This window comes from Cenococcum geophilum (genome assembly GCF_001692895.1).
Source record: "Cenococcum geophilum 1.58 unplaced genomic scaffold K441scaffold_4, whole genome shotgun sequence".
NCBI lineage: Eukaryota > Fungi > Ascomycota > Dothideomycetes > Gloniales > Gloniaceae > Cenococcum > Cenococcum geophilum.
Genome location: NW_027137562.1, coordinates 302,940 through 324,619, shown reverse-complemented (window position 1 = coordinate 324,619; position 21,680 = coordinate 302,940). Strand labels below are relative to the sequence as shown.

At 38.6% G+C, this 21,680-nt stretch overlaps 3 protein-coding genes across 3 annotated transcripts; all 3 read right to left on the bottom strand.

Annotated features, from left to right (window-relative positions):
- Window positions 1–1,045: 1,045 nt before the first annotated feature.
- Window positions 1,046–1,816, bottom strand: K441DRAFT_673561 (uncharacterized protein; the record flags this gene model as incomplete). Its single annotated transcript, XM_067650661.1, has 1 exon — window positions 1,046–1,816. The coding sequence occupies one exon, from the start codon at window positions 1,814–1,816 to the stop codon at window positions 1,046–1,048; it is 771 nt and encodes a 256-aa protein (XP_067508703.1).
- Window positions 1,817–2,055: 239 nt separating this feature from the next.
- Window positions 2,056–2,892, bottom strand: K441DRAFT_539099 (uncharacterized protein; the record flags this gene model as incomplete). The annotated part of the gene is made up of 4 exons (XM_067642544.1): window positions 2,056–2,221; window positions 2,281–2,365; window positions 2,416–2,497; window positions 2,548–2,892. The coding sequence occupies 4 exons, from the start codon at window positions 2,890–2,892 to the stop codon at window positions 2,056–2,058; spliced, it is 678 nt and encodes a 225-aa protein (XP_067508702.1).
- A 287-nt stretch (window positions 2,893–3,179) lies between these two features.
- On the bottom strand, window positions 3,180–5,701 carry K441DRAFT_602297 (amidase signature enzyme). The gene is made up of 8 exons (XM_067645262.1): window positions 5,691–5,701; window positions 5,426–5,627; window positions 5,278–5,375; window positions 4,956–5,077; window positions 4,831–4,898; window positions 4,458–4,781; window positions 3,605–4,406; window positions 3,180–3,549 (listed from the first exon to the last, which is right to left on the bottom strand). Exons 2-8 carry the CDS (start codon window positions 5,523–5,525, stop codon window positions 3,402–3,404), a joined length of 1,662 nt encoding a protein of 553 aa, XP_067508701.1. The 5' UTR covers window positions 5,526–5,627; window positions 5,691–5,701; the 3' UTR covers window positions 3,180–3,401.
- Between the last annotated feature and the right edge of the window lie 15,979 nt (window positions 5,702–21,680).

Sequence of the window (21,680 nt, the reverse complement as noted above, 5' to 3'; positions counted from 1 at the left end):
AACTGTAAACCTAAGTAAACCTACTATTAAACTGGTTAGTAAACTAGTTAGTAAACCTAGTTATAAACTTAGTTCTAAACTTGGTTCTAAACCTGCTTTTAAGCCTTAATATCCCAGATACCTTAAAAACCGCTTTAAAGCCATATAATACCTCAGCTATTACCGAAACGTAAACTATTACCTTAATTCCCCCCTCTACAACCACGTACATACGCTTCAGTACTAGCATCCCCCCTCCCCCCAGCTCTCCTACAGCCAGCCCAACCTCAACCTCGCCGGAAACCACTAGGTTTAGTACTTACAGTTCAAGACCTTACGGCACGATTTCGCGGTAAACCGTCTTCGTTTCACGAATTTTGACAACCATGGCTCCGAGAACTCTATTTGGCTGCTCTGTTTGCCACATACCGTTCTATAGAAATAATGAATGTTAGTTCTCTTATATAGAGCAACTCGACTCCAAGGATTAAGTGTATATAGCAATTGTATGTTAAAATCGACGAGTTCTACGACTTGTATTTCTCATCACGGAGCCTTGATCCCATTGATTCTATTGGTCAGCTCTTATCGGTAACAGTAGGATGAATTACACCGCTGCAAGGGATAGAACTATCTTCTCTCTATTCTTTCTTTATACTCATCAACATTGCAATTGTTATGCATCATGTTATTTTGAAATCACTCCCTGCATATCGCTCATACCAGTGCACTTTATTCAGGCTTGTGAAAAAAGATCCATGCATGATGAAAGCTTATCATAGAAAGTATCCGAATTCGCGCTACATAACATCATGAGCCGTAATCGAATTCGTGAAGGGGCTGACCATCCTCCAGCGCCGCTTCCGGAGAGCTTATCCAACATGACCCCTAGTACAGATTGAAGGATAAATAATTAGGACAGCAAAACCTACATGGTAAATCTTGCATGAAGAAAAATACAGCCGATGAAAGAAAATGAATTCAAACCGACCGAATCCATCACTACAGCCCTGGAGAGAGAAATACCTACTGACCTTACTTCTTACTTTACATGACCACCGGCTTTCTACTCTTTTAAAGGCGGTTTCACCGTCTCCGACAAGCTAGACTGGATACTCATCCGCTGAGTGGACTCTCTGCTCGGACGAAGACCGACTCCCGTTGGACGACGCAGTCCTACTCTCAACTGAAGGTGATCTTTCTCATTCATGCTCGTGGGAGTGTCTGGAGGAAAGATCTCAGAGCTTCGGCGAGCAGGTGATACAACATTTCCCAGTGAACTATTTGACGATGACCTTCCCTGGACTTTAGGATCAAGCATCTTTTCGTTGAACTTGACACCAGTGTCGAGCGGTGGAATTTCGGAGCTTCTGCGAGCAGGGGACACGATTACTTCAACCGTGCTATCGGAGCTCACGGAGCTCGACTTTTGTTTGAGTTCATGTCGGCCTTCTTTCTCGTTCCGGTCAACGAGAGTGGAGGGAGCCGCGAAGGGAGCTACTGAAGGAGCTTTTGACCTGACCTTCGGTCTAGCGGACTTAATACTAGGCGTTGCACTAAAGATTGAGCTTCGGTTGGTGTATACCCTAGCAAGTCCCGGAGCCTGCAATCCGGCGTCTGAGCCATTGAAGGGTGAGTGGCCAAAGGTTGCTGCTCGGAAGTGATCTCTCTCCTTGACTTTCGGTCCTTCGATCATTTCCTCCTCAACACCAACCGGCGCGCTTTTGGCCTCATGTATCATCCACTCTATCTTGCCATCGGGGATGTACATCTCCTCAATTTTGGACTTGTGACGCCCCAGGAAAAAGAAGTAGCGCCCAGTACCCCAGAACGTCATGGGATAGAAGGATGACGATAACCAGGAAAGCGACTGAGAGTTCGGCCGTCTGGATCCACACGCTCACTTTCTTTGGCGATGGAACGCTGTGGTTGGTGTTGGTCGCAATCATATAGGCCTGGTAGAATCTGAAGATGTCTTCAGGTGAAGGCGTTGACACAGGTCTGTTTCTACCAGCAGTTTGTTCGAGATAGTATTCCCAATAGGTTCTGTAACCCATAGCGATAGAATAAGTGTCGTTAGTTACCACTATGTTTCGGGCTGTAGTAGATTCTCTCGTTCTCAGTAAATCTGTTGTGGAATACTACATCCGCTGTGATGCTTTCGGATTTGCGATCGATGGTGCGCCAGTCGCAGAGTGCCAGTGGCCAGTCATTGCCAGGTCCTTGAAATGACTTCCAAAAGCTGAAGAAGTCAGATTCGTGGTTCCAAGCGTGCGATGTATTAAGCAGAAGAGGGCTTACTTCAGAGTGATAATGCGTCGATATTGATCAGGCGACAGCTCGAATGCCGCACGAGCAGTCCGTTCCGCAGATTCAAGCGTGTAATCTAACGTTCAATGAGCTTACAGCGGCACTCGAATATCTTGCCAAACTTACCAGTGTGAACAAGTGTAGCGGGCTGGTAAAACTCATACGTCTCTCCGGTGGCAATAGGAAATTGAGAATGCCGTTTGCGTAGCTTGAGAAGTTAGTGTAGAGTCTCGAATATGATAACAAGCACGTTATTACCCCATCCAACGTTTCGATTCTCGTTGCATCCGGAAACATTTCCCAAAGCACTTTCTTTGCTGCAGGATAATACACTTCCTCCACCCTTGCCTCGTCATTGAACTCAGCAGATGCCAACGCGCTGTCAATCTTCACGGATCCGAATCCGTACTCCTCAAAACTTCTGGCATCCTGGATGTCCCGAAAATTTTGAACCACGACTGGTTTGCTCTCATTCTTGGTGTTAGTTCTCGGAATGACTCCTCCGGTATCATAATTCACCGTATACGGCTTCTCATGCTCGTGCCCTGGGTCCTTAATCAAGTATGAAAGATTTGTTTTAATAGACTGCTTTAGATCCCGCATATTAATCGTCTTGGAAAGGTCGCCTCCGCTCTCCGGTTCCCTCGTGGTCGCGGTCAAGGCTGCAGTGGTAGTTGCCATTGTTGACTAGATCTTGGTGTTTTCGTCCTTTCGTGAAGCCTAATCAAAGTTATCCCTTGCACAGATAATAACACTCTATAAAATGCGACCCGTGCGCACTAATTAAAGACGTGCGCACGGGCCGCATTCCACAGAGCGTTATTATCTGTGCGAGGGATACGCCGACCCGGCAACTCACACCTTGCCTTGCAGTGATGTTACCAATAATTGCCGCAAAAGCAAAGTTCGCCCCTCAGCATTCTAACCATATTAATATTCCGATAAATATTTATGTACGCATCTTGCGTACCAGGGCCTATACCCTTCGTCTCGATTCCTATTGGCGCGATTACGCATGCAATTGGCAGTCCGTCGGGCTATATACAGATATTGTTATTTCCTCCACGTACACCCAAGACGTACTACGCCAGCCTAGCGAACCACCCCCAGACTTATTTTCCCATAACGTCTGCAAGCTCAATGCTTGGAATGATGTACGGCTGGATTTTGTCTCTAATCTTGGTCTTCTGCTCAAAGGCATACGCCAGTCCTATGAGTGTAGTCTCTGTGAATTTTGGACCGAGGAAGCTTATTCCAAAGCTGTAAGAAACGATTAATCAGGTATTTTTCAGACAGGCGATTCACAATGACTTACGGAAGGTTCGGAGCTGACTGGACCAATCCCCAGGAATTCTTCACAATTGGCGTACCCGCTGGGTAAGACCCCAACGGCACTGTGACTACCGGCGAGCCTATAACTGCTGCGTAATCGTGTCCGAATTTTGTTGGTAAGATCACGGCATCAAGATTGTTGCGCTCAATGGCTCCCAGAAGACCGCCCTCGCCGCCATAAAACATGTTCTGCTGATACGCTGGCCAGAAGCGAGGGTCTGTGTTGTTCCAATTCTGTAGAGCTTTGTCCCACTCACCTGTGTCCCTGATCGGGTAGTCCTCGAGCGGAAATGCCTGCGTGAAGTTCCGCAGGACAGCCAAAGATGTTATGTTATTGGGATTGTCAGTCAGTAGCTCAAGATAACTTTGCAGATTTACAACGAAGTCAGCATTGAGGATCTCCGTCGGCAATGTCGAGTTTTTGAACTCTTTAGCAGCAGTAAAATTGGTATTGTCGACAATCATAGCACCAGCGGCTTCGAAAATCCCCAATGCCTCCTCAAAAGCATCGGTTATTGGTCCAGTCGTGTTGTCTGAAAAGAGTGATATAACATTACGGGGAACGCCTAGTCGAGCGCCAGAAAGTGCCGAGAGATTACAGGCCGCAACATAGTCAGGAATGCTTCCATTTTTGGGTATGGCAGACGTGTAGTTGTCATATGGATCTACACCAGCAATAGCATGTAAAATTCGGGCTGCATCCTTGACCGTTCTCGCCATGGGCCCAACGGTATCTTGATGTTCGCTTACTGGTATAACCAGGTGCCGGGATGTTAGTCCAACACCTACGTTTGTGTCAACCTTGATTTACCTTGGAAAATTGAACGGTTGCATACTCGGTTTAATCCCAACTAGGTTGTTAAGCGAAGACGGCGACAAAATTGAGCCATCTGTCTCGGTCCCTAAGCAACCCAGTGCTAGGCCAAGCGTGGATGCTACACCGCTGCCGCTTGAGCTTCCGTTCGGGTCTTCGTCCGGGAAATAGGGGCCATAAACTTGACCGCCGAGCGCCGACCAGCCATTGCTCGAATTAAGAGACCTCCAGTCCGCCCATTGGCTGAGATTGGCCTTTCCAAGGAGAATCGCCCCAGCAGCCCGGAGCTTCTGCGCGACAGTTGCGTCTCTGGGCACCTTAGCTCCGAGTAGCGCCCAGGAACCGGCTGATAGTATATTAGCTATTTTCGCGTGGCAAAAGCCTTTTCGACTCACCGGTAGTGTTCATCTTGTCATATGTAGCAATGTTGTTCTTGACGAGAATTGGTATTCCATGGAGCGGCCTAGCATCATTAGCCACGAACGAAAAGTGCTTCAACGGTGTCTATTGCAAGCCCTACCCTCGAATGGATCCAGCGGCACGCTCGGCGTCCAGCTCAGCCGCGATTGCTAGAGCATCTGGATTGACCTCGGTCACCGCATGTAAAGCATCGTTGACTTCTGCAATCCTTGCCAGGTATGCCTAGCGAACATTATTACCGTGCTCACTTGACTATGACGTGCCCGATAGAATGATGGCGTGGTGACAAAAGCCAAGAGAAATCTCTCGAATAGAAAGGTAAAGTTTGGAAGCATGACAATGTAGAATCAGAGGTCAATGGCTCTAAAATTATCGCGGGCAAGAGGAGATGGTTGGTTTCCAATCAAATGAGCGGCACGTACTTTCACAAGATCCACAGTGGTGAATTGCCTGCGGTCGAGGCCTGCGGTGAGAGTTTCAATGGTAGCATCTATTAGTTGTGGACAGGATTGCTGTTGTGCTGGATTTAAAATTAGCTTGTGGGCAAGCGTCGCAAGGTGAGTGACTTACCAGCCAAATCGGAGGGACGCGGAATAGGTCCTGAACTAGCGCTATTCAGGAATAATGGGATAAGCACTAGAGTAACTGCTCGCAACTGTGATGCCCTCATTGTGCCTGGAATTCTGAACTTAACTACAAAGTTATCTCATAAATCCGACGCTCTGCAGAATATTCGGGCGACACGGGGTGATATACGGACGCTGAAAAACTCCTGCAAACTCCTGGGTCAATTAGAATTCTAGGCTGGCTCGTGCATGTGCCAGGTTTTCCTCACCAAAATCTACCTAAATACACCTTTTTCTACCAACGTACGTGATAGGGTTATGACGGTCGGCATGGTTATGACGGTCGGCTACCACCGCCTTCCTAATTGGGCTTACTGCAGGAATAGTTTAGAACATCAAACACGGGGGTCGCGAACAAAGGTTCTTGCACCTTCCTAATTAGGAAAGTATGCGACCGCGCACGCGCAATCACGGGTGCGTAGCTATCAGCCTACCCTACGTAAATTTAGACACGACACCGCTACAAATGCGTAATTTTTAGCACTGCTACGTAATTTAGAATTCATATAACGTAGGTAATAGGGGTTTGACCACTTCCTAGGTTATAACCGCGCTAGCGTACCGCCTGCTATTTTAAGTAAAGTTCTGTTGTTCTGCTAAAATTAAAGTAACATATACATTTAAAAGGCGGTATGTCGTGCTAAGGTTTACCTAGGCGTGATAGATATAACCTAGGTAAAGTTTTGGTATTCAAAACGGTCATAACCCAGAAAGCGGTCAAAACCCCGTTACCTACGTTAGGGCTTGCAAATTTTTTATATAAATATATCAAAAATATATTTATTAATATACTAAGAGAGTTAGTACATTGCTTTCCTAATTAGGAAGGTGCAAGAACTTTTGTTAGCGACCTCCGTGCTGCCCTTCAATAAGTGTTACAGTGCATCACACAACCAGCTTCACCCCTCCTTTGGCGAGTGCAGCGAGATTTCAAATTCGCTATACAAGGGGGTAACACGAATTGCTTAGACGCCCCCCCTGCTAGTATGGTACACAAAATAACCTAGCCCTGCTATACTACTTAGGGCTCGCTTATTTTCCTCTCCATACTAGCAGGGGGGGCGTCTAAGGCATTGATGTTACCCCCTTGTATACCTCCGTTGACCATACCGGGGAAATCTTTTGAAAGAGGAGGATATTCATCTCGGACATTCTTTTAATCGAATCCTGGTCTTTTGTTTAGCTAGTTCCCGCGGCAAGGCGGCCCCTGCGGCCCACCGAACGAAGCCCCGGAGCCCCGATGGCTGCTTTGACCCCTGAACGCGTATTAGTAATACCACCTCTAGACCCGCTAGCAGCTCCACTAAGACGTACAAAGAAACTAAGCGCGAAGGTGTAAGAGGCCTAGTAGTTACTAAGGACACGAGCCTAAATATTAGTATAGTTTAAATAGCAGACAACCGCACTATAAACCGGACTATAAGCTATATAGCATATACTGCCTCTATTCCCTATAGTAAGAGTCTCTACCTTACCTGAATATAAAGGAGGAGGTATTAATTATAATAAATTTTATTAACTTATTAAAAGCCTTAAAGAAACTATAGTATAGTAGAGCAATATTATTATAAACTAGAATAGTATTATTAAGAGTATTAGAAATAACCTTATAGACATTAAATTAGAATAGTAAAGCCTTAAAAAGTAAAATGCCAAACTCTAAAAGGCTATTTAGTCCTTATAAGCGCAATTAAACACTCCCTTAGCTCTAATATAATTATAGGTATTAGTAGCGGCTAGTAAAGGTATAGTAGGGTTAAAGATAACCTTACCATAAATAATAAGCGCTAGGAACCCCAAGGAACCTAATTAGCAGCTAGTAATAGATATTAGCTAAGCGGGTTTAGAGGTAATAGAGAGGGTAGCTATTACTAAAGTAGTAAAGTAAACTATTACGTAAGGTATAAAGGATGTTAAGGGGCTTACGGGAGCTATACTTAAGGACTTCCGCGTATAGCAAATAAGCGACAGCGCAAGTATTATTAGATTCTTAGTAGAAAAAGATAAAGAAGCTATATTTAGGCAGACGACTACTTAATAGCTTAAACTGTATATCCCTAGGGCGAGGCTTATTGGACTTAAGTAGTATATAGTTAAGGCGGACTAGGTTAAAGTACCTTTAGCAATAAATATTAACAGCGGAAAAGTAAGTAAGTTAGCTATAGAGCGCTTTAGGGTAGAGAATGGTGTAGAGGTATATATAATAAGATAGCTTAGATAACTAAGGCCGCGCGGCTAGTATGTATTGGTAATTATTAAAGTAGCAATAAAGGAGGATGTAGAGAAGCTGCTTATGTCGGACAACGTATTATTTAGGGAAGGCGCGATTATTATATCACTATTTAAGGAGCGATGTACCCCTATAGCATGCTATAAATGTAAAAGGTTTAGATATAGGGCTAGAGACTATATATAACCTAATATATACAAAATATATAGGCGGGAAGGCCATCTCTAGTGTAAGACGGTAAATCTATACTGCGTAAACTGCTAGGGTCCTTATTAAGCCTTATACCGTAAATACCTAGTATATAGGAAAGAGATAGATAGGATTCTTATACGATAGCGCTATAAATAAAGAACTTTAGATTCTTTAGGCGAACATAAAGAAGTATAGGGAAGTGTAGTATACGCTATATAATAACGAAGCGCTAGCGGACTTCCACTTTATTCTAGGCTAGGAGCCTTACTACTTTCTCTTAGATAAGGAAGTGGTACTAGCTAGCTTAAATCCCTAGTAGATAAGGTTTATCCTAATAGGCAGGCAGCAGCGGTATTCTCTAGTTAAGTTATATATCTAGGTATCTAAAGAGCTGGCAGCTACACAGCTATAGGTAGATTTAATAGATATTATAGCGGTGGTGGCGCACGTCGGCTAAAGGAGACTTATAATTATGTCGGTATATATTTTAGATAGATATTTAAGGAGAACTAAGGAAGAGAACCTAGAGGAGCTCTCTAGTAGGCTGGAGATAATTAATGGTCTAGTCTAGGGTGAACTATTGCGTAACCTATATACTAAGGTAGTAATCGCAGGCGACTTTAATCGGCATAATCCGCTATAGGGAGGAAGTTACATTAGTACCACATTAATATAGAAAGAAAGTGCGCTAATTATTAATTTTATAGCGGACCGGTTACTCTAGAGCCTACTTTTAATAAAAGTACCTATATTTAAGAGCGACGCGGGGTAAATATTAACGATTAACCTTATACTTATAACCCTGGGCCTAGTAAGTAAACTAGTAAAGTGCGCTATCTAAAAGCATAAGTACGGGTTAGACTATAGAGCCATCTATACTAGCTTCTAGGTTAATATAGACACGTAGGAGAGCTAGGAGAGGCTGTTTATTAAAAATGCAAACTAGGATAAGATTTAAGAAGATATAGAGCGATAGAAAGAGATGGAATTCCCTATAGAAGATATAGACAAAATAGTTAACTACCTTAATAGGTAGGTTAATAAAGCCCTTAAAGCATACTACTAGTGGGCTAAGCTATCACTATATATAAAAAGATGGTAGAACGAAGACCTTATAACGCTGAGGAAGTTATATATATACTAGAGGAATAGGAATAGCGCGATACAGAGGTAAGGAAGGGACAACCCTAAACTATATAATATCGCAGTAAGAGTAAAGAAGCTCTTTTATAGGACTATTTGGCGATATAGGAAGCTCTATTAGGACGAATTCCTTAGTAACAGTAATAATATATAGAAAGCGTCGAAATACCTTAATCCGCAAGCTATATCCGTATTCGCAAGAATACCGTTAATTAAAAAGGATAGAGGATAGGGAGAGGTTATTATAGAGAACTATAATATTATAAGAGAACTACTCCAGGTATTCTTTTTAGCCCCGCTACCATGCGAATAAGAGGAGGAAACTATAACTAGCTATAACTAATTGCTATAGAAGCCTATCGCTAAATATAAGGTTAAGGTAGCTATATTTAGGGCTAGCCTAAATAAGGCTCCTAAAAGGGACGGCCTACTAGCTAGGGTATAGCAAGAGCTATAGCCCGTACTAAGCGGTAAAATTACCACTCTCTTTACTAAATTACTTAAGATAGGAAAGGTACTACAGGAATAGAAGGTAGTAAAGATTATACCGCTATAGAAGCTAAAGCGGGGGGACTATATAGTAGCAAACAACTATAGGCCGATCTCCCTCCTCCTAACGCTAGGAAAAGTATTTAAATTATTAGTGGCGGAAAGGATAGTATACCTAGTAGAGGAATATAGCCTACTACCTAAGACATACTTTAGAGCCAGGAAGTAAAGGTTAACAATATATACGCTATTATATCTTTATAAAGACGTATTTAAAGCGTAGAAAAAAAAGAAGACGCTATCTCTAGTATTATTTAATATTAAGGGCGTATATAATAATATAGCTATAGAGCCGGAAATCAGGAGATTATGGCAGCGTTAGATACCTTAGACGATTATATAATAGGTATAGGACTTTTATATAAACTATTAAGCCTATATCCTAGTTAATAGATACACATTAAAGGTATAAGCGCTCCTATAGGCGGGCCTTTTATAGGGATTAGCACTAGCCCTAATACTCTTTCTATTCTTTAACGCGGATCTTATATAAAGCGTACCTAAAAATGGCAGCTCTATGGCCTTTATTGACGACTACTTGGTATAGGTTATAGGCCCTACAGTAAAGGAAAACACGTAGATTATCTAGGGCAAGATTATACCAATGCTTGAGAAATAGGAGAGGACTAGTAGAGCTTAATTTAAAGTAAAGAAAATATTATTTATTTACCTTACTAGATATAAAGAAGCGGGTAGGGATGCTACTACACTGCTCTAATTTAAAGGAAAAGGAATCCCCCCAATATAGGAAGTTAAACTCCTTAGGGTAATTCTTAATAAGGAGCTATGGTTTAAAGTATACCTAGCGGATAAGGTAGGCAAGGCTACTAAGGTGGCGCTAGCGTTGCGCAGATTAAAGGGACTGCAGTTTAAGAGCGTTAAGCAGCTAGCTAAGAGCTTAGTCCTACTAGTAGTAGACTACGCATTGCTAATATAGTACCCGCTTACAATATAAGAGTTAAAGCAGCTTCTCTAGTAGGCGTAAAGGATTATAGTATAAGCTATTATTAGGGGGTTCCGCACTATTACTTTGCTAATAGCGGAGGTAGAAGTAGGCTTACTCCCTCTTAAGTAAAGGCTGCGTAACCAGGCCATCGCGTTCTGGGTGTTAATCTATAAACTAGGCAAATTATATCCTTATTAAATAATTCAAAGATAGAGGCTCTATAGATAGCACCAGTCGCCGCTCTAAAGGATAGTAGAGATATATAAGGATATCTAGGTAAAGGGGGTATTAGAGGTTAAACTATATATATNCCCGCCGTAGGTAGCTAAGCCTAATATGGTAATATATAAGGACGAAGAGCATACTTAAGCTATTATTAAAGACTATAAGCTAGGGCAGGTTAACATATACGTTAATATATTGGTGCGTAATAGTAGGGCAGGAGTTGGCGTATATGCTACGCTATCTAAAGCAACGCTTTCAAAAACGGTGGCGGGCTTTAAGTAGGCTGACGCCTACCTAATAGAGCTTCTAGCAATTAGCGAGGCAGCTAACTAGCCGTAGGACCCTATGTGTACGGCTGTTAACTAAGTAGGTTCTCTAATACCTGCTTTTAGTATAAGAATATTCTTTAACTTATAATTAGCGTTGCTATTAGTATAGAGCTAGAGGGCTAGAGCCTACTAGGAAATAGTTATAGAGATCTTAAAGAAGCTCTAGCTAAATAATATCACGCTATACTAGATTCCAGGCCACTTGGGATTTGTAGGAAATAAGAAGGCTAATAAGCTTGTTAAAGCAGCAACGAGACTAGAGGGCGAGGAGCCACCATAAAGAGACGGCCTCCTATAGTACCTTATAACGCAAGCCTTAAAAAAAGCTAAGATAATAACAGGACTGCTTTTATTGGGAAGATCTAATATAGGCAAGTTTATAAAAAAGATTAATACAGCACTCTACCTTAGAAAGGCTATAGGATTATACTAGCAGCTAATTAGCTCTAAAGCTACTATTCTTGCGTAGCTATAGACCGGTAAGTTATTTCTAAAGGAATATCTCTACAAAATTAATATATTAGAGATGGCGTTATGCAACTATAGGCTTATAGAATTAATATAGTACTTCCTCTTTTCTTATAAGAGGTGGATATAGCAGAGGTTTAAACTAAAAGAGTAGTATAGAGATCGATTTGGGGATCTATTATATGTATTAGGAGGCTACTTACACAGATAAGAAGGAGGTAGGAATATTAACGGCCCAATTAAGCGCTAGAAGCTAGACATTAGCGTAGTTAAAGCTATAATTAAATTTATAAAGGAGACCGGACGTTTATACCTAAGTGTATAAAATATAGAGAGTATAGAAGCCGACGTTAATAAGCGAAGACTCTTAAGAATTCCCCCTCTAATTATCTAACCGAATACACCGCGAGCCTCCTCTATACGTACCTCCACTAGTGCGTTGCCAATCAAAAAGCGCACAACGCTGGAATAGCCCTGCGGACACAAGGCGTTAAAAACTACTTACTTAGGCTCGCCTCTAAACTCTAACTTTCTTCTAATAGTAATACATTACTTTCCTTTATTTTTTCCTTAGTTAAGCAGGGTGTTAGGTAATAAATATATAGTTTTTATAGTTGGCTTCTAAACTAGAGCAAGCATGTTAATAGCAGGAAGTATTTANTTAGTGCTCTGTAACGGCCTATACCCTAAATAGTATATAGCCATAATAGAATATACATACATACATACATACGTATACCTCCGTTATAGCCACTAAAACGCAAATACAACACTGTCTCTACAATCGCCGATAAAATTTAACAATATCGCACGGGTGGGAGCCTCGCGGTATTTAACGAAGGTCGCGGCGCTACAGAGAAAGGCCGATCGCGAACAGTTTTAGGTTCTTGCGGCCGAGCGTATAGCTTCGCTACGGTTACTATTGCCTAACTATTTTTAGATTATATATAGAAACTCTATAGACTCCTTAAAACAATTATCTCTAATAAAGGTAGCTAGTTTATCTCTATATTTTAGAAAAAACTAACTACCTAACTCTATATTAAAGTGCTACTATCTATTATATATTACTTAAAAACAAACGGCTAAATAAAATATATAAATACTATAATAGAATAGTATATTTAAATATATGCGTTATATTTATAGGATAACTAGATTAACTAGCTTAAATTTACTAAGTTTACTATAAATAATTCCGTTTTAGAAACTATAAAGGTCTCTCCATTTCTAGCTAACTACGGCTAGCATCTATAAATAGGTTTTAAACCCTTTAGTAATATTTCTCGCCCTACTTATTATGTCTTATAAGTTATAAAAGTAAATAAATTTATAGAGAAGATAGAGGAACTATAATAGTTCCTTATTAATAAGATAATATAGGCCTAATCTATCTATAAAGCCGCAGTAAATAAAAACTATACCCTAGCACTAGCTTACTAAATTAGTAACTTTATCTAGCTAAATATAAGAAATTTAAATATAAAATAACTTGCTAAAAAAACTTAATTAGAAGAACGCTAGCCTATATAAGATTAAAAAGGTTATCTTCTCTTACGCCTACTAACTAATACGGTTAAAATCTACCCTATATTCTATACGTTAGTCCTTTACCCTACTACCCCTATATTAGACGCCCTACCTAAATAGATATAAGACCCTCCCCTACTAGTTAAAGTAGATAGTAAGAATAATATAAGGGTACTTTTAGTCCCTTACTCGGCTATATCCCAGGAGCTCTTAGGGGCTGCTAAGGCTAGCCCTCGGCTAGGCCTTGGCCACTCCTTATAAGCTCCTCGGGCTTACAGCCTCCTTCCTCCCCTATCGGTTCGTCTCTCTCCGTACAAGGCTATTGCCTACCCTTATTACCATATCGTCCTCTTCTATCGACTCTCCTTATAACTCATGCTCGGCTTACCTGCTCCCTACTATATACCCTAGCAATGTGCCTTATAAATAAGTACTTTATTAAAATAATTAATAACATTAAGTATAATAAGCGGAAACGTTAATATATATACCTTACGAAATAGAAAGGCTTTACTAAGCCCTTATAGGAGCCTATTAACTCTATAGGACTTATATAAGCTATAAAGGACTTTTATATACTCTATTTAGAATTACTATAACCCTATTTTATAGAAGCTTAAGTTTAAAGGGGGGGTACTATTATAGAATACTCCCATAATACCTTATATACATCTACCTATTTCTACTAACTTAATAACTAAAGACTAACTACAAGACGGCAATTTAATAGTAATTTACGGCAATCTAACAACAATCTGCTATATTTTACTATATTCCGCTAAGTTCTACTAAATCCTACTAAGTCTATTAGGATTACTACCTAAATCCTATTCTGTTTTATATATATATATTAACTAAGCAACTAAGCTAATAATATATACCCTTTCTTACAGTTTTCTTACCTTCTTTTCTTATATAACGTCTTGGTTTTATTATATAGTTTATATATATAGCTTAATAGTATCTATTGGTCATATAGGGTGACTTACCAATAACGACTACTCGAGTAGGGTTACAGTGATGTTGGTTAATAAAGCTTTTTTTTGATTGGAATGAGGAAGGGCGAGGAGCCTAAGGCTCCTCGCCACGCTAGTGCCGCGGCGACACGTGATGGCAACTCTTCTTTTATGGTTGCCCTCTATATATAAATACTGCTTAACTATCGTAACAAATATAGATCCTCTTTACTTACTATTACCATTGCAATATAAGTCTTGCTGTTCCAAAATTTGCCTCTTAGCACGTGGTGCTTTCTTACTAAGGAGTTATAGGTAGATATTATATTAGGGCCGTCAGGGCCGCCAAGGCGCTAGCTATAAGCGAGCCAATAGCGATTTTCCATACCGGGCATGGAAAATCCTGATTGGCTGGTTAAAATTAGGGTCTATAGAGCGTTATACTCTTACTTCCTTTTAACCCAACCTTTAACTTATACGCGTAAAGTATTCGTATTAATAAACGTTTCTAGAGCCTTATTTGGGTTTGCCTTTATTATTATATCTACTAGGTTATCTTAACCGTTAATCCATTAAATCTTAAAGAGTTCTTGCCGTTTGTAGGATTGACGAAGTGCTATAATATCAATTATAAGGCGCTTCTCCTTTATAGTACTAAGCTTGACTAAGCACTTATAGAGGGAGTATAAGTCGGTATATACGATTATAGGGATAACGGGAAGTTCGAGTCGATCTATAATCATCTTTAGGGTAGTTCCAATTACAATTGCTATATTAACTCCGCCAACTATTCTATATATCTCTAACGCTAGAACGCTTTAAGTAATACGCTTACTCTTAGTTAAGCTCTAATAGATAAGATTACTGTAGATTATAAAGTTATTCTCTCTAGTAGATTTGTTTGCGATAATAATCTTATATCCTAGCTAGGAGCTAAAATCTTTATTATTTGTAAATAATCCATTAACAAATATAAAGAGCTTAGTGGTGGGAAGATTAATAGGCATATAGAGTAGTCCCTAGTTAAGATGGTTTATTTGCTAAAAGAGACGCTTATTTAGGGTAAGGACGTTATCCTTAGTTAGTTCCTAGTGTTAAGCGGCAATAAAGAGATTAAATAAAGCCTTAGGTTAATAGATAGAAGCGATATAAGCTCTATAAGCGCATTGCTCTACGTATCCTTATTTTAGAGAATTAACGTTAATAACATTAATTTTCTTGCCTTAACCCTTCTAGTATAAAGCAATGGAATCCTTATTTAGGGAAAGGACATATCTATTAAAGAGTAATGGTATTATTAAATTAAGCTTTTCCTTTGGCTTTACTATAAGATTTGCCTTTACTAGCTCGTCTTCTTTAAGAGCTAAGAATTAGTTATCTCCTAAGATAATTATATTATTGGTTTATATGCTGATGATTCTAAATAGAGTTCCCGTAGTTGTAATAAGGAAGCATAAATTAAATATAGAAGTAGTTATTAAAAGCTTCTCTTTATAGTGCTTGTTGTAGGTAGCCTACTAGTGAATTCCTACCTCTATAATTCTATATAATGGCTTAAGCATAACCATGATCGTATTTTTGGAGTATTAGTAGCGAATTTGCTCTAGAAGGTATACTAATATTAAGCGCTAAAGGTGCGTCTTTAATTAGGTGTAGGCCTAAGTAATATCTTATAAATAGATTGCTATTCCATTCTTTATTAGGGAGGAAGCTAGTATAATAATAACTTGCTGACTGGCTTATTAAATTATAGGAGATTATATAAGAATTACCTCCTTACTATTGTCGTTGTAGCCTTGGATAATAAGCCTTAATTTCTTAAATAGGGCATTAGTAGCTTTACCTTTAATCTCGTTGACTATTCTTAATTTAAAGATACAAACTTTATCGAACTTAATAGGGTTATACTTCTTAAATTTAAAGACCCCTCTTATAATAAGACCATTAATCTCCTGCTTATTAGATACTTAAAAAGGAGCTCCTGGAGTTATAATGCGACCTTCCTTTTAGAGCTATTTTGTGAGTTTAAAGTTAGCCTTCTCCTTGGCTGTTATAAAGGCTATTAATAGCTTAACTCTATTCTTAATGGCGGCAACAAATTACTCTTTAAAATTAATAAGATATTAGCGATTTTATAATCCCTTTGGGCGACCTCTACCGCGTCATAGTTGCGGCGTATCTACTATAATTGTATTAGAATTGTGGTCGCCTTCTAGAGCACGTTAATTGTGGCTCTCCTTTAGAGCATCTTCTATGGTATCCTGTAAAGGCTCAGAACTATTATCTTTGTAGTAAGGCTTAATAATAGTTAAACGGAATTAAGTGGGTTTGTGAGGCATCTAAATAGTATAAGTTTAACTATTAATTATAATAAGTTAATGTGGGCCTGACTATCCTCCCTTTTTATGCTATACGCGTACCTTAGACTAAAGTAGTAGATTAAGCGTAGTTAAGGTGTTTAGGCCATTTCTTATTCCTAGTGCGTTGTTAACCTAGCGTGTAGCGTAGAGACATTATACCTCCTTTATTGCCTTATAAATAGCCTTAGCTCGTTACACAATAGAGGGAGATAGTGAAAAATTATTAGTTATTTAAGGGTAGGCGCTAAAGACTAGTAATATAGGTATAAGTCCATCTAGGCTAGCGGAATCGTTAATAGCTTTAATAGCTATTTATAAGGTAAGTTTTTACTAGCATCCTCTAGTTCTAAAGAGATAATCTTATATACGCGGTGTAATGGCGCGTAATATTGTTTTACTTTTCCGACACTATTATATACCTTAATAGGGACTTTCTTAACCTTAATTGCCATTGCCTTTATCTATTATTAAAACTCTATAGATAAGAAGTTCTTTCCTATATTGTGGATAATTTAATTAGGGGGTTTTAGGTAGATATTAATCTAGTATAATTAAAGGGTATTCTATGCGTTCCTAGCTGACATATCCTTTAAGAATTGTGTGGCTTGGAAGAAGGTTAAGAAGTTAATAACTTAGAGTACTGGCTTACCGCTAAGATATATAACGTTAACGATAATACAGAAGTTAAAGTTGTAGTTATTTTTAAGGGTAAACTTAAATCGGCTAGGGGACTTCTGGTTTATTTAGTATTAATAGTAGTACTTTATAAGATGCTTAATTGCCTTAACCTTAACTTTATGGCCTACTTATTAAAGAACCCTAAGTAATTGGTGAATGGATAGGTAGCTAAAACAACGGTGTAGTTAACGTAACTCTAACTTAGTTAAATGGCTCTAAGTAATACTCTTTTTTAGTTAATAAAGGAGTAACTAGGGGTAACCCTACTTGCGTATAACGGGTACCTAATTATCTCCCTAAATAAGTATATTCTTAAGGTTATTAAGCTTAACGCCTAATTTATCTATATCTCTAATGTAAAATAGAAATAGGGTATTTATAGGAATGACGTAAAAGGTAATATACCCTAAGGGGGTTTAGACCCTAATTGTGCTAATAGAGATTATAGTACCCTTGCCAAAACGAATTGTATATTGGCCTACTGTTAAATAGTTAATCTAAACAGAGCTATTAAGCTACTGAAGGGCTCGAACTTAAGGTTCTCCTACTATAGATACTTCTGCGGCTCTAGTATCTAGCATAATACTATAGAAGACGTTTGCCGAGTATCTGTTATTAAAGGAGAACGCGGAACTCTCCCTTAGCTTATTAAAGATATCTAACTTCGTAGTAAAATAGAGCGTAGATTAGTTATTAAGAATAGTGACGGTTTATATGCCATCTACCTTACTATACTTAGTAAAGTATTGGTTAGGTAAGTACTCCTTAATTTCTATATCTATAAGGAGCTATTCGGCCTTATTAACCTTACCCTTAAGATCTTTTATACCTTTATATTAAACTAGGAAGCTTTAGAAGTAGGCTATAGTAACCTTATAATTTTTAACGTTTCTTATACTCTAGTAGAACTTATTATATACCTCCTTTTATTTATTAAGAGAATGCCTAGTTAACTAGTAATTTGGTTTCTTATAAACGTAGTACTTCTTCTGGCGATTACTTTAAAATGAACCTCTATAAGGACCTCTACCTTTACCTCGTGGTTGTTAATTATACCCTCTGCCGTATTACCTACCCTGGCCACTATATGTTTGATTAGTCCAGTTATAATCGTATTGGTTAGGCGGGTTAATTAAAGTAGGTTAGAGTTGGGCGTTAAATTACTATACTTCTTAAGAGCGTAGAGCGGTGCTAATAGAAGATCTTAATTAAGTATATACTCCTTTGTAAGTATTTACAGGATTAAAGAGAGTAAGGTTATATTCTTTAATACCTTAATATACGCTAATGACTTAATTATATAGGCTGAAGTCCTCTTAATATAATTTGGATAAACTACGCTAAATTGTTTAAAGTTAATTAAAGAGCTTTTAAAGATAATTAAGCCGAGGGACACCTGGGTTTATAGCAATGATTCTTAGGAAGGTAGTCTTTCTCTATTCTAATATATACTGCTGCTTATTCTCTTCTATTTTAAAGTGGCATCTTAACTTATATATTATGCGGTTAAAATTATATCCTTTTCCTACTAAACGATTATAATAGAAGGTATTAGCTCGGCCCTTAAGCATAACGGAATAGGCGTTATAGTATTAATTAGACTCTATTTCTACCTTCTGGTAATAGTTATAGAAGATACGTAGTTTTGAATTAAGAATATTATATAATTCCCTGCTAAACTTCTTCTCCTAATCTGAATAGAGCTTTATAAGCTCTATAAGCAATTTTAAACTGCCTCCAATTTAAGATTAAGATAGAGGAGGTAGGAGTTATATTATAGGCTATAGTGGGGACGTAGGTCTAGTTGGTGGAGTTTAAAGGTTAGTAAATTGCGAAGTAAGGGGATCTTATACTTGCTTGTGTTAAGAGGCAGTGGTTAAAGTTATAGGTTAAATTAGTGAATTCTGGGGAACTAAAGATAGAGGTAGAGGCGATAGATATAGAATAGAAGAACTTGTACCTAGAGCAATGGAATTAGAACGCGTCTTTTGTGGTATATTACTTGGATTCCATTGTAAGTTAAGCTTCCTTATAGTGCGTAGTTAGTGCTTAATCTCTTATATAGTCTATTTATGCTCTTCTTTTACATTAAGAACCTACTTCTAAATATTATCTCTAATAGTATCCCCGTCCTTAGGGACAAATACTCTATTCTCCTAAAGGAAGTTATAAAAGTCCTATATGATATCCTTGTTTACGGGGGCCTATATTTCCTTTATCTATCTAATAAAGTCCTCCTTTATACATTCCTATAGCGCGGTATTATTATATTTACTGTCCTTATAATATGCTATATAGTATAATAAAAATCTATTTAAGTCTTGTTCATTAGCGTTTGTAAAGTCAATTATAGCTTTATTCTATGTCTTTAGGTTAATGTTTTCCTTATACTTCTTTAGGTAGGTTAATGCTATAGTAGGTGTAGAATTGACGGGGTGTCGTACGTCGAAGGTAGGTAGGATTTTCGGTTTTATAGGATCTCATAGGTTTGCTATTAAGAGGTAGGCAATTTAAGATGTTGTTTAACGCGTTTTGGACGTTAACTTAGGACCTTAGGTTTAGTGATACTTCTGACCTAAAGTACTTAACCAAATCTTTATAAACGCGGTTATTCTACGTAATAGACGTAACTTAGTATCTCCTAGTACTTAGTAACACTTCTGTTACTAGTTTTCTGTAAGTCTAAGGTAGTATAGTATTGCTGGGATCCATTTCATATAAGCGTATATGGCACCCCTATATAAGACTATCTCTTCTATTTGAAAACCTAGCTGCTCTATAGTTAACTGTGTATTTAACTACTGATTAGTATTGGTTATATAGGGTGACTCACCAATAACGACTACTCGAGTAGGGTTATAGTGATGTTAGTTAATAAAGCTTTTTTTTGATTGGAATGAGGAAGGGCGAGGAGCCTAGGGCTCCTCGCCACGTTAGTGCCGCGGCGACACGTGATGGCAACTTGCCATCACGTGACGGCAGTTTGCCGTACGTGACGGCAAATTGCCTCATTCCCGACAGTATCTACTCCGCTATATATTATCGTCGCTTATACTTACTCCGTAATAATAGCGTATAAAGTTTAGAGGTATAAACTCCTAAATTAAGATATATACGGATTATAAAGCCCTAGAGTACTTTATAACTATAAAGTAACTTACTGGTTAATAAGCCTAGTAGGCTAAAATACTCTTCTAATTCTTCTTTATAATTATTTATTATTCTAATAAGTAAAACTTTAAGGCTAACGCTTTAACCTAAAGGGAGTAAGATATAGAACCCTAGAATAAGCTAAAGGCTTAGTACTAGATATATATCCTTTTCTGTCCTAAATAGCTTAACTTATAGATCCTTAAAGAAATAGACTTTTAGTAAAACGAGCTAGTACTAATAGAGGAAGACTTAGACAAAATCATAGGACTTATTAGCCGCATTTTAATAGTAAACTATATGGCTAACGCCTTAGAGGCCCTTTGTATATAAGCTGTAGAAAAGAACTAGGATTTTAAAATAAAAGAAAGACTACTTCTATACTAGGGGCGGCTTATAGTACTAAATATAAATAACCTATAAATAGAGCTAATCTATAAAGCTTATAGTTAAGTCGTTATAGTATACTGTTATGCCTAAGCCTAACCCACTCGACCATACAAACCACCAAAAAGGTAGCAGTAGTGTCTCGCGACTGGACGGACTGCCGGTTGGAATGCCTTATAAGCTCTCCAGCCCATACCGCAGGTATGGGTAGCGTATCGCATGATATATACCCTAATAAGAATAAGACCCGTAAGATTATTAGTAGCCGCTATTACTGGCCTAGGATATTTATAAATATTAACCAATATATACGGAACTGCAATAACTACTAAAGAGCTATACCCCTATAAGATAAGCCCTAGGACTACTAAAACTACTCCTTATACTAGAGCGCCCTTAGCAGTTTATCTTTATAAACTTTTATAAACTACTTATAGACTATAATGGATATAATATAGTTCTAGTTCTAATTAACCGCTTTAGTAAGCGCCTATTCTTAATCTATAATAAAGCCTTATAGCAGGAACTATAGTAGACTTATTAATGGGCTGAGTATATAAGTAAACAAGAAGTTAACAACAATAACATAACTAGTGGAGTGGTTGCCTAACAGATTAACTCTAATTGTATTCTGAGATTCACTACAAAGAAGAGAACTATCTAGGTAGGGACTGTGGTCCTTTAAATACACAATACTGCGCCTTAGAAATACTGAGTACGTGAGGTACGCAAGGTACGTGAGGTACGTAAGCAGACCTCAGATCAACAGATCCCCTCCCGTGACTTGTCATATGACTTGGCTACCCCTCGTCCCATGGTGCGACTGGTTCCAGCACCTCCCGTGCTTCCACCACTAGTCCGTTTATGTCTCTCCTCAGTAGTGCTACTACTGCCAATATAAGGTCCGTAACATAATCCCCTATTATAAAAATATTAATATTAAGGAGATGGCCTAATTATATATCTACTATATCTAACTATAGGCTGTAGTTTATATTGGCTTTTTAGAACAAACTTACCTAGATTTTAAACATTAAATTAAAGCTTTCTACAGCG

Bases quoted from the DNA above. Each gene is read 5' to 3' on its own strand.
- K441DRAFT_602297 (XM_067645262.1), bottom strand. From the start codon at position 5,525: ATGAGGGCATCACAGTTGCGAGCAGTTACTCTAGTGCTTATCCCATTA. The intron at 5,376-5,425 runs GTAAGTCACTCA...TTTTAAATCCAG, and splicing joins GCGTCCCTCCGATTTGGCTG to CACAACAGCAATCCTGTCCA. The intron at 3,550-3,604 runs GTAAGTCATTGT...CGTTTCTTACAG, and splicing joins CAGTCAGCTCCGAACCTTCC to CTTTGGAATAAGCTTCCTCG.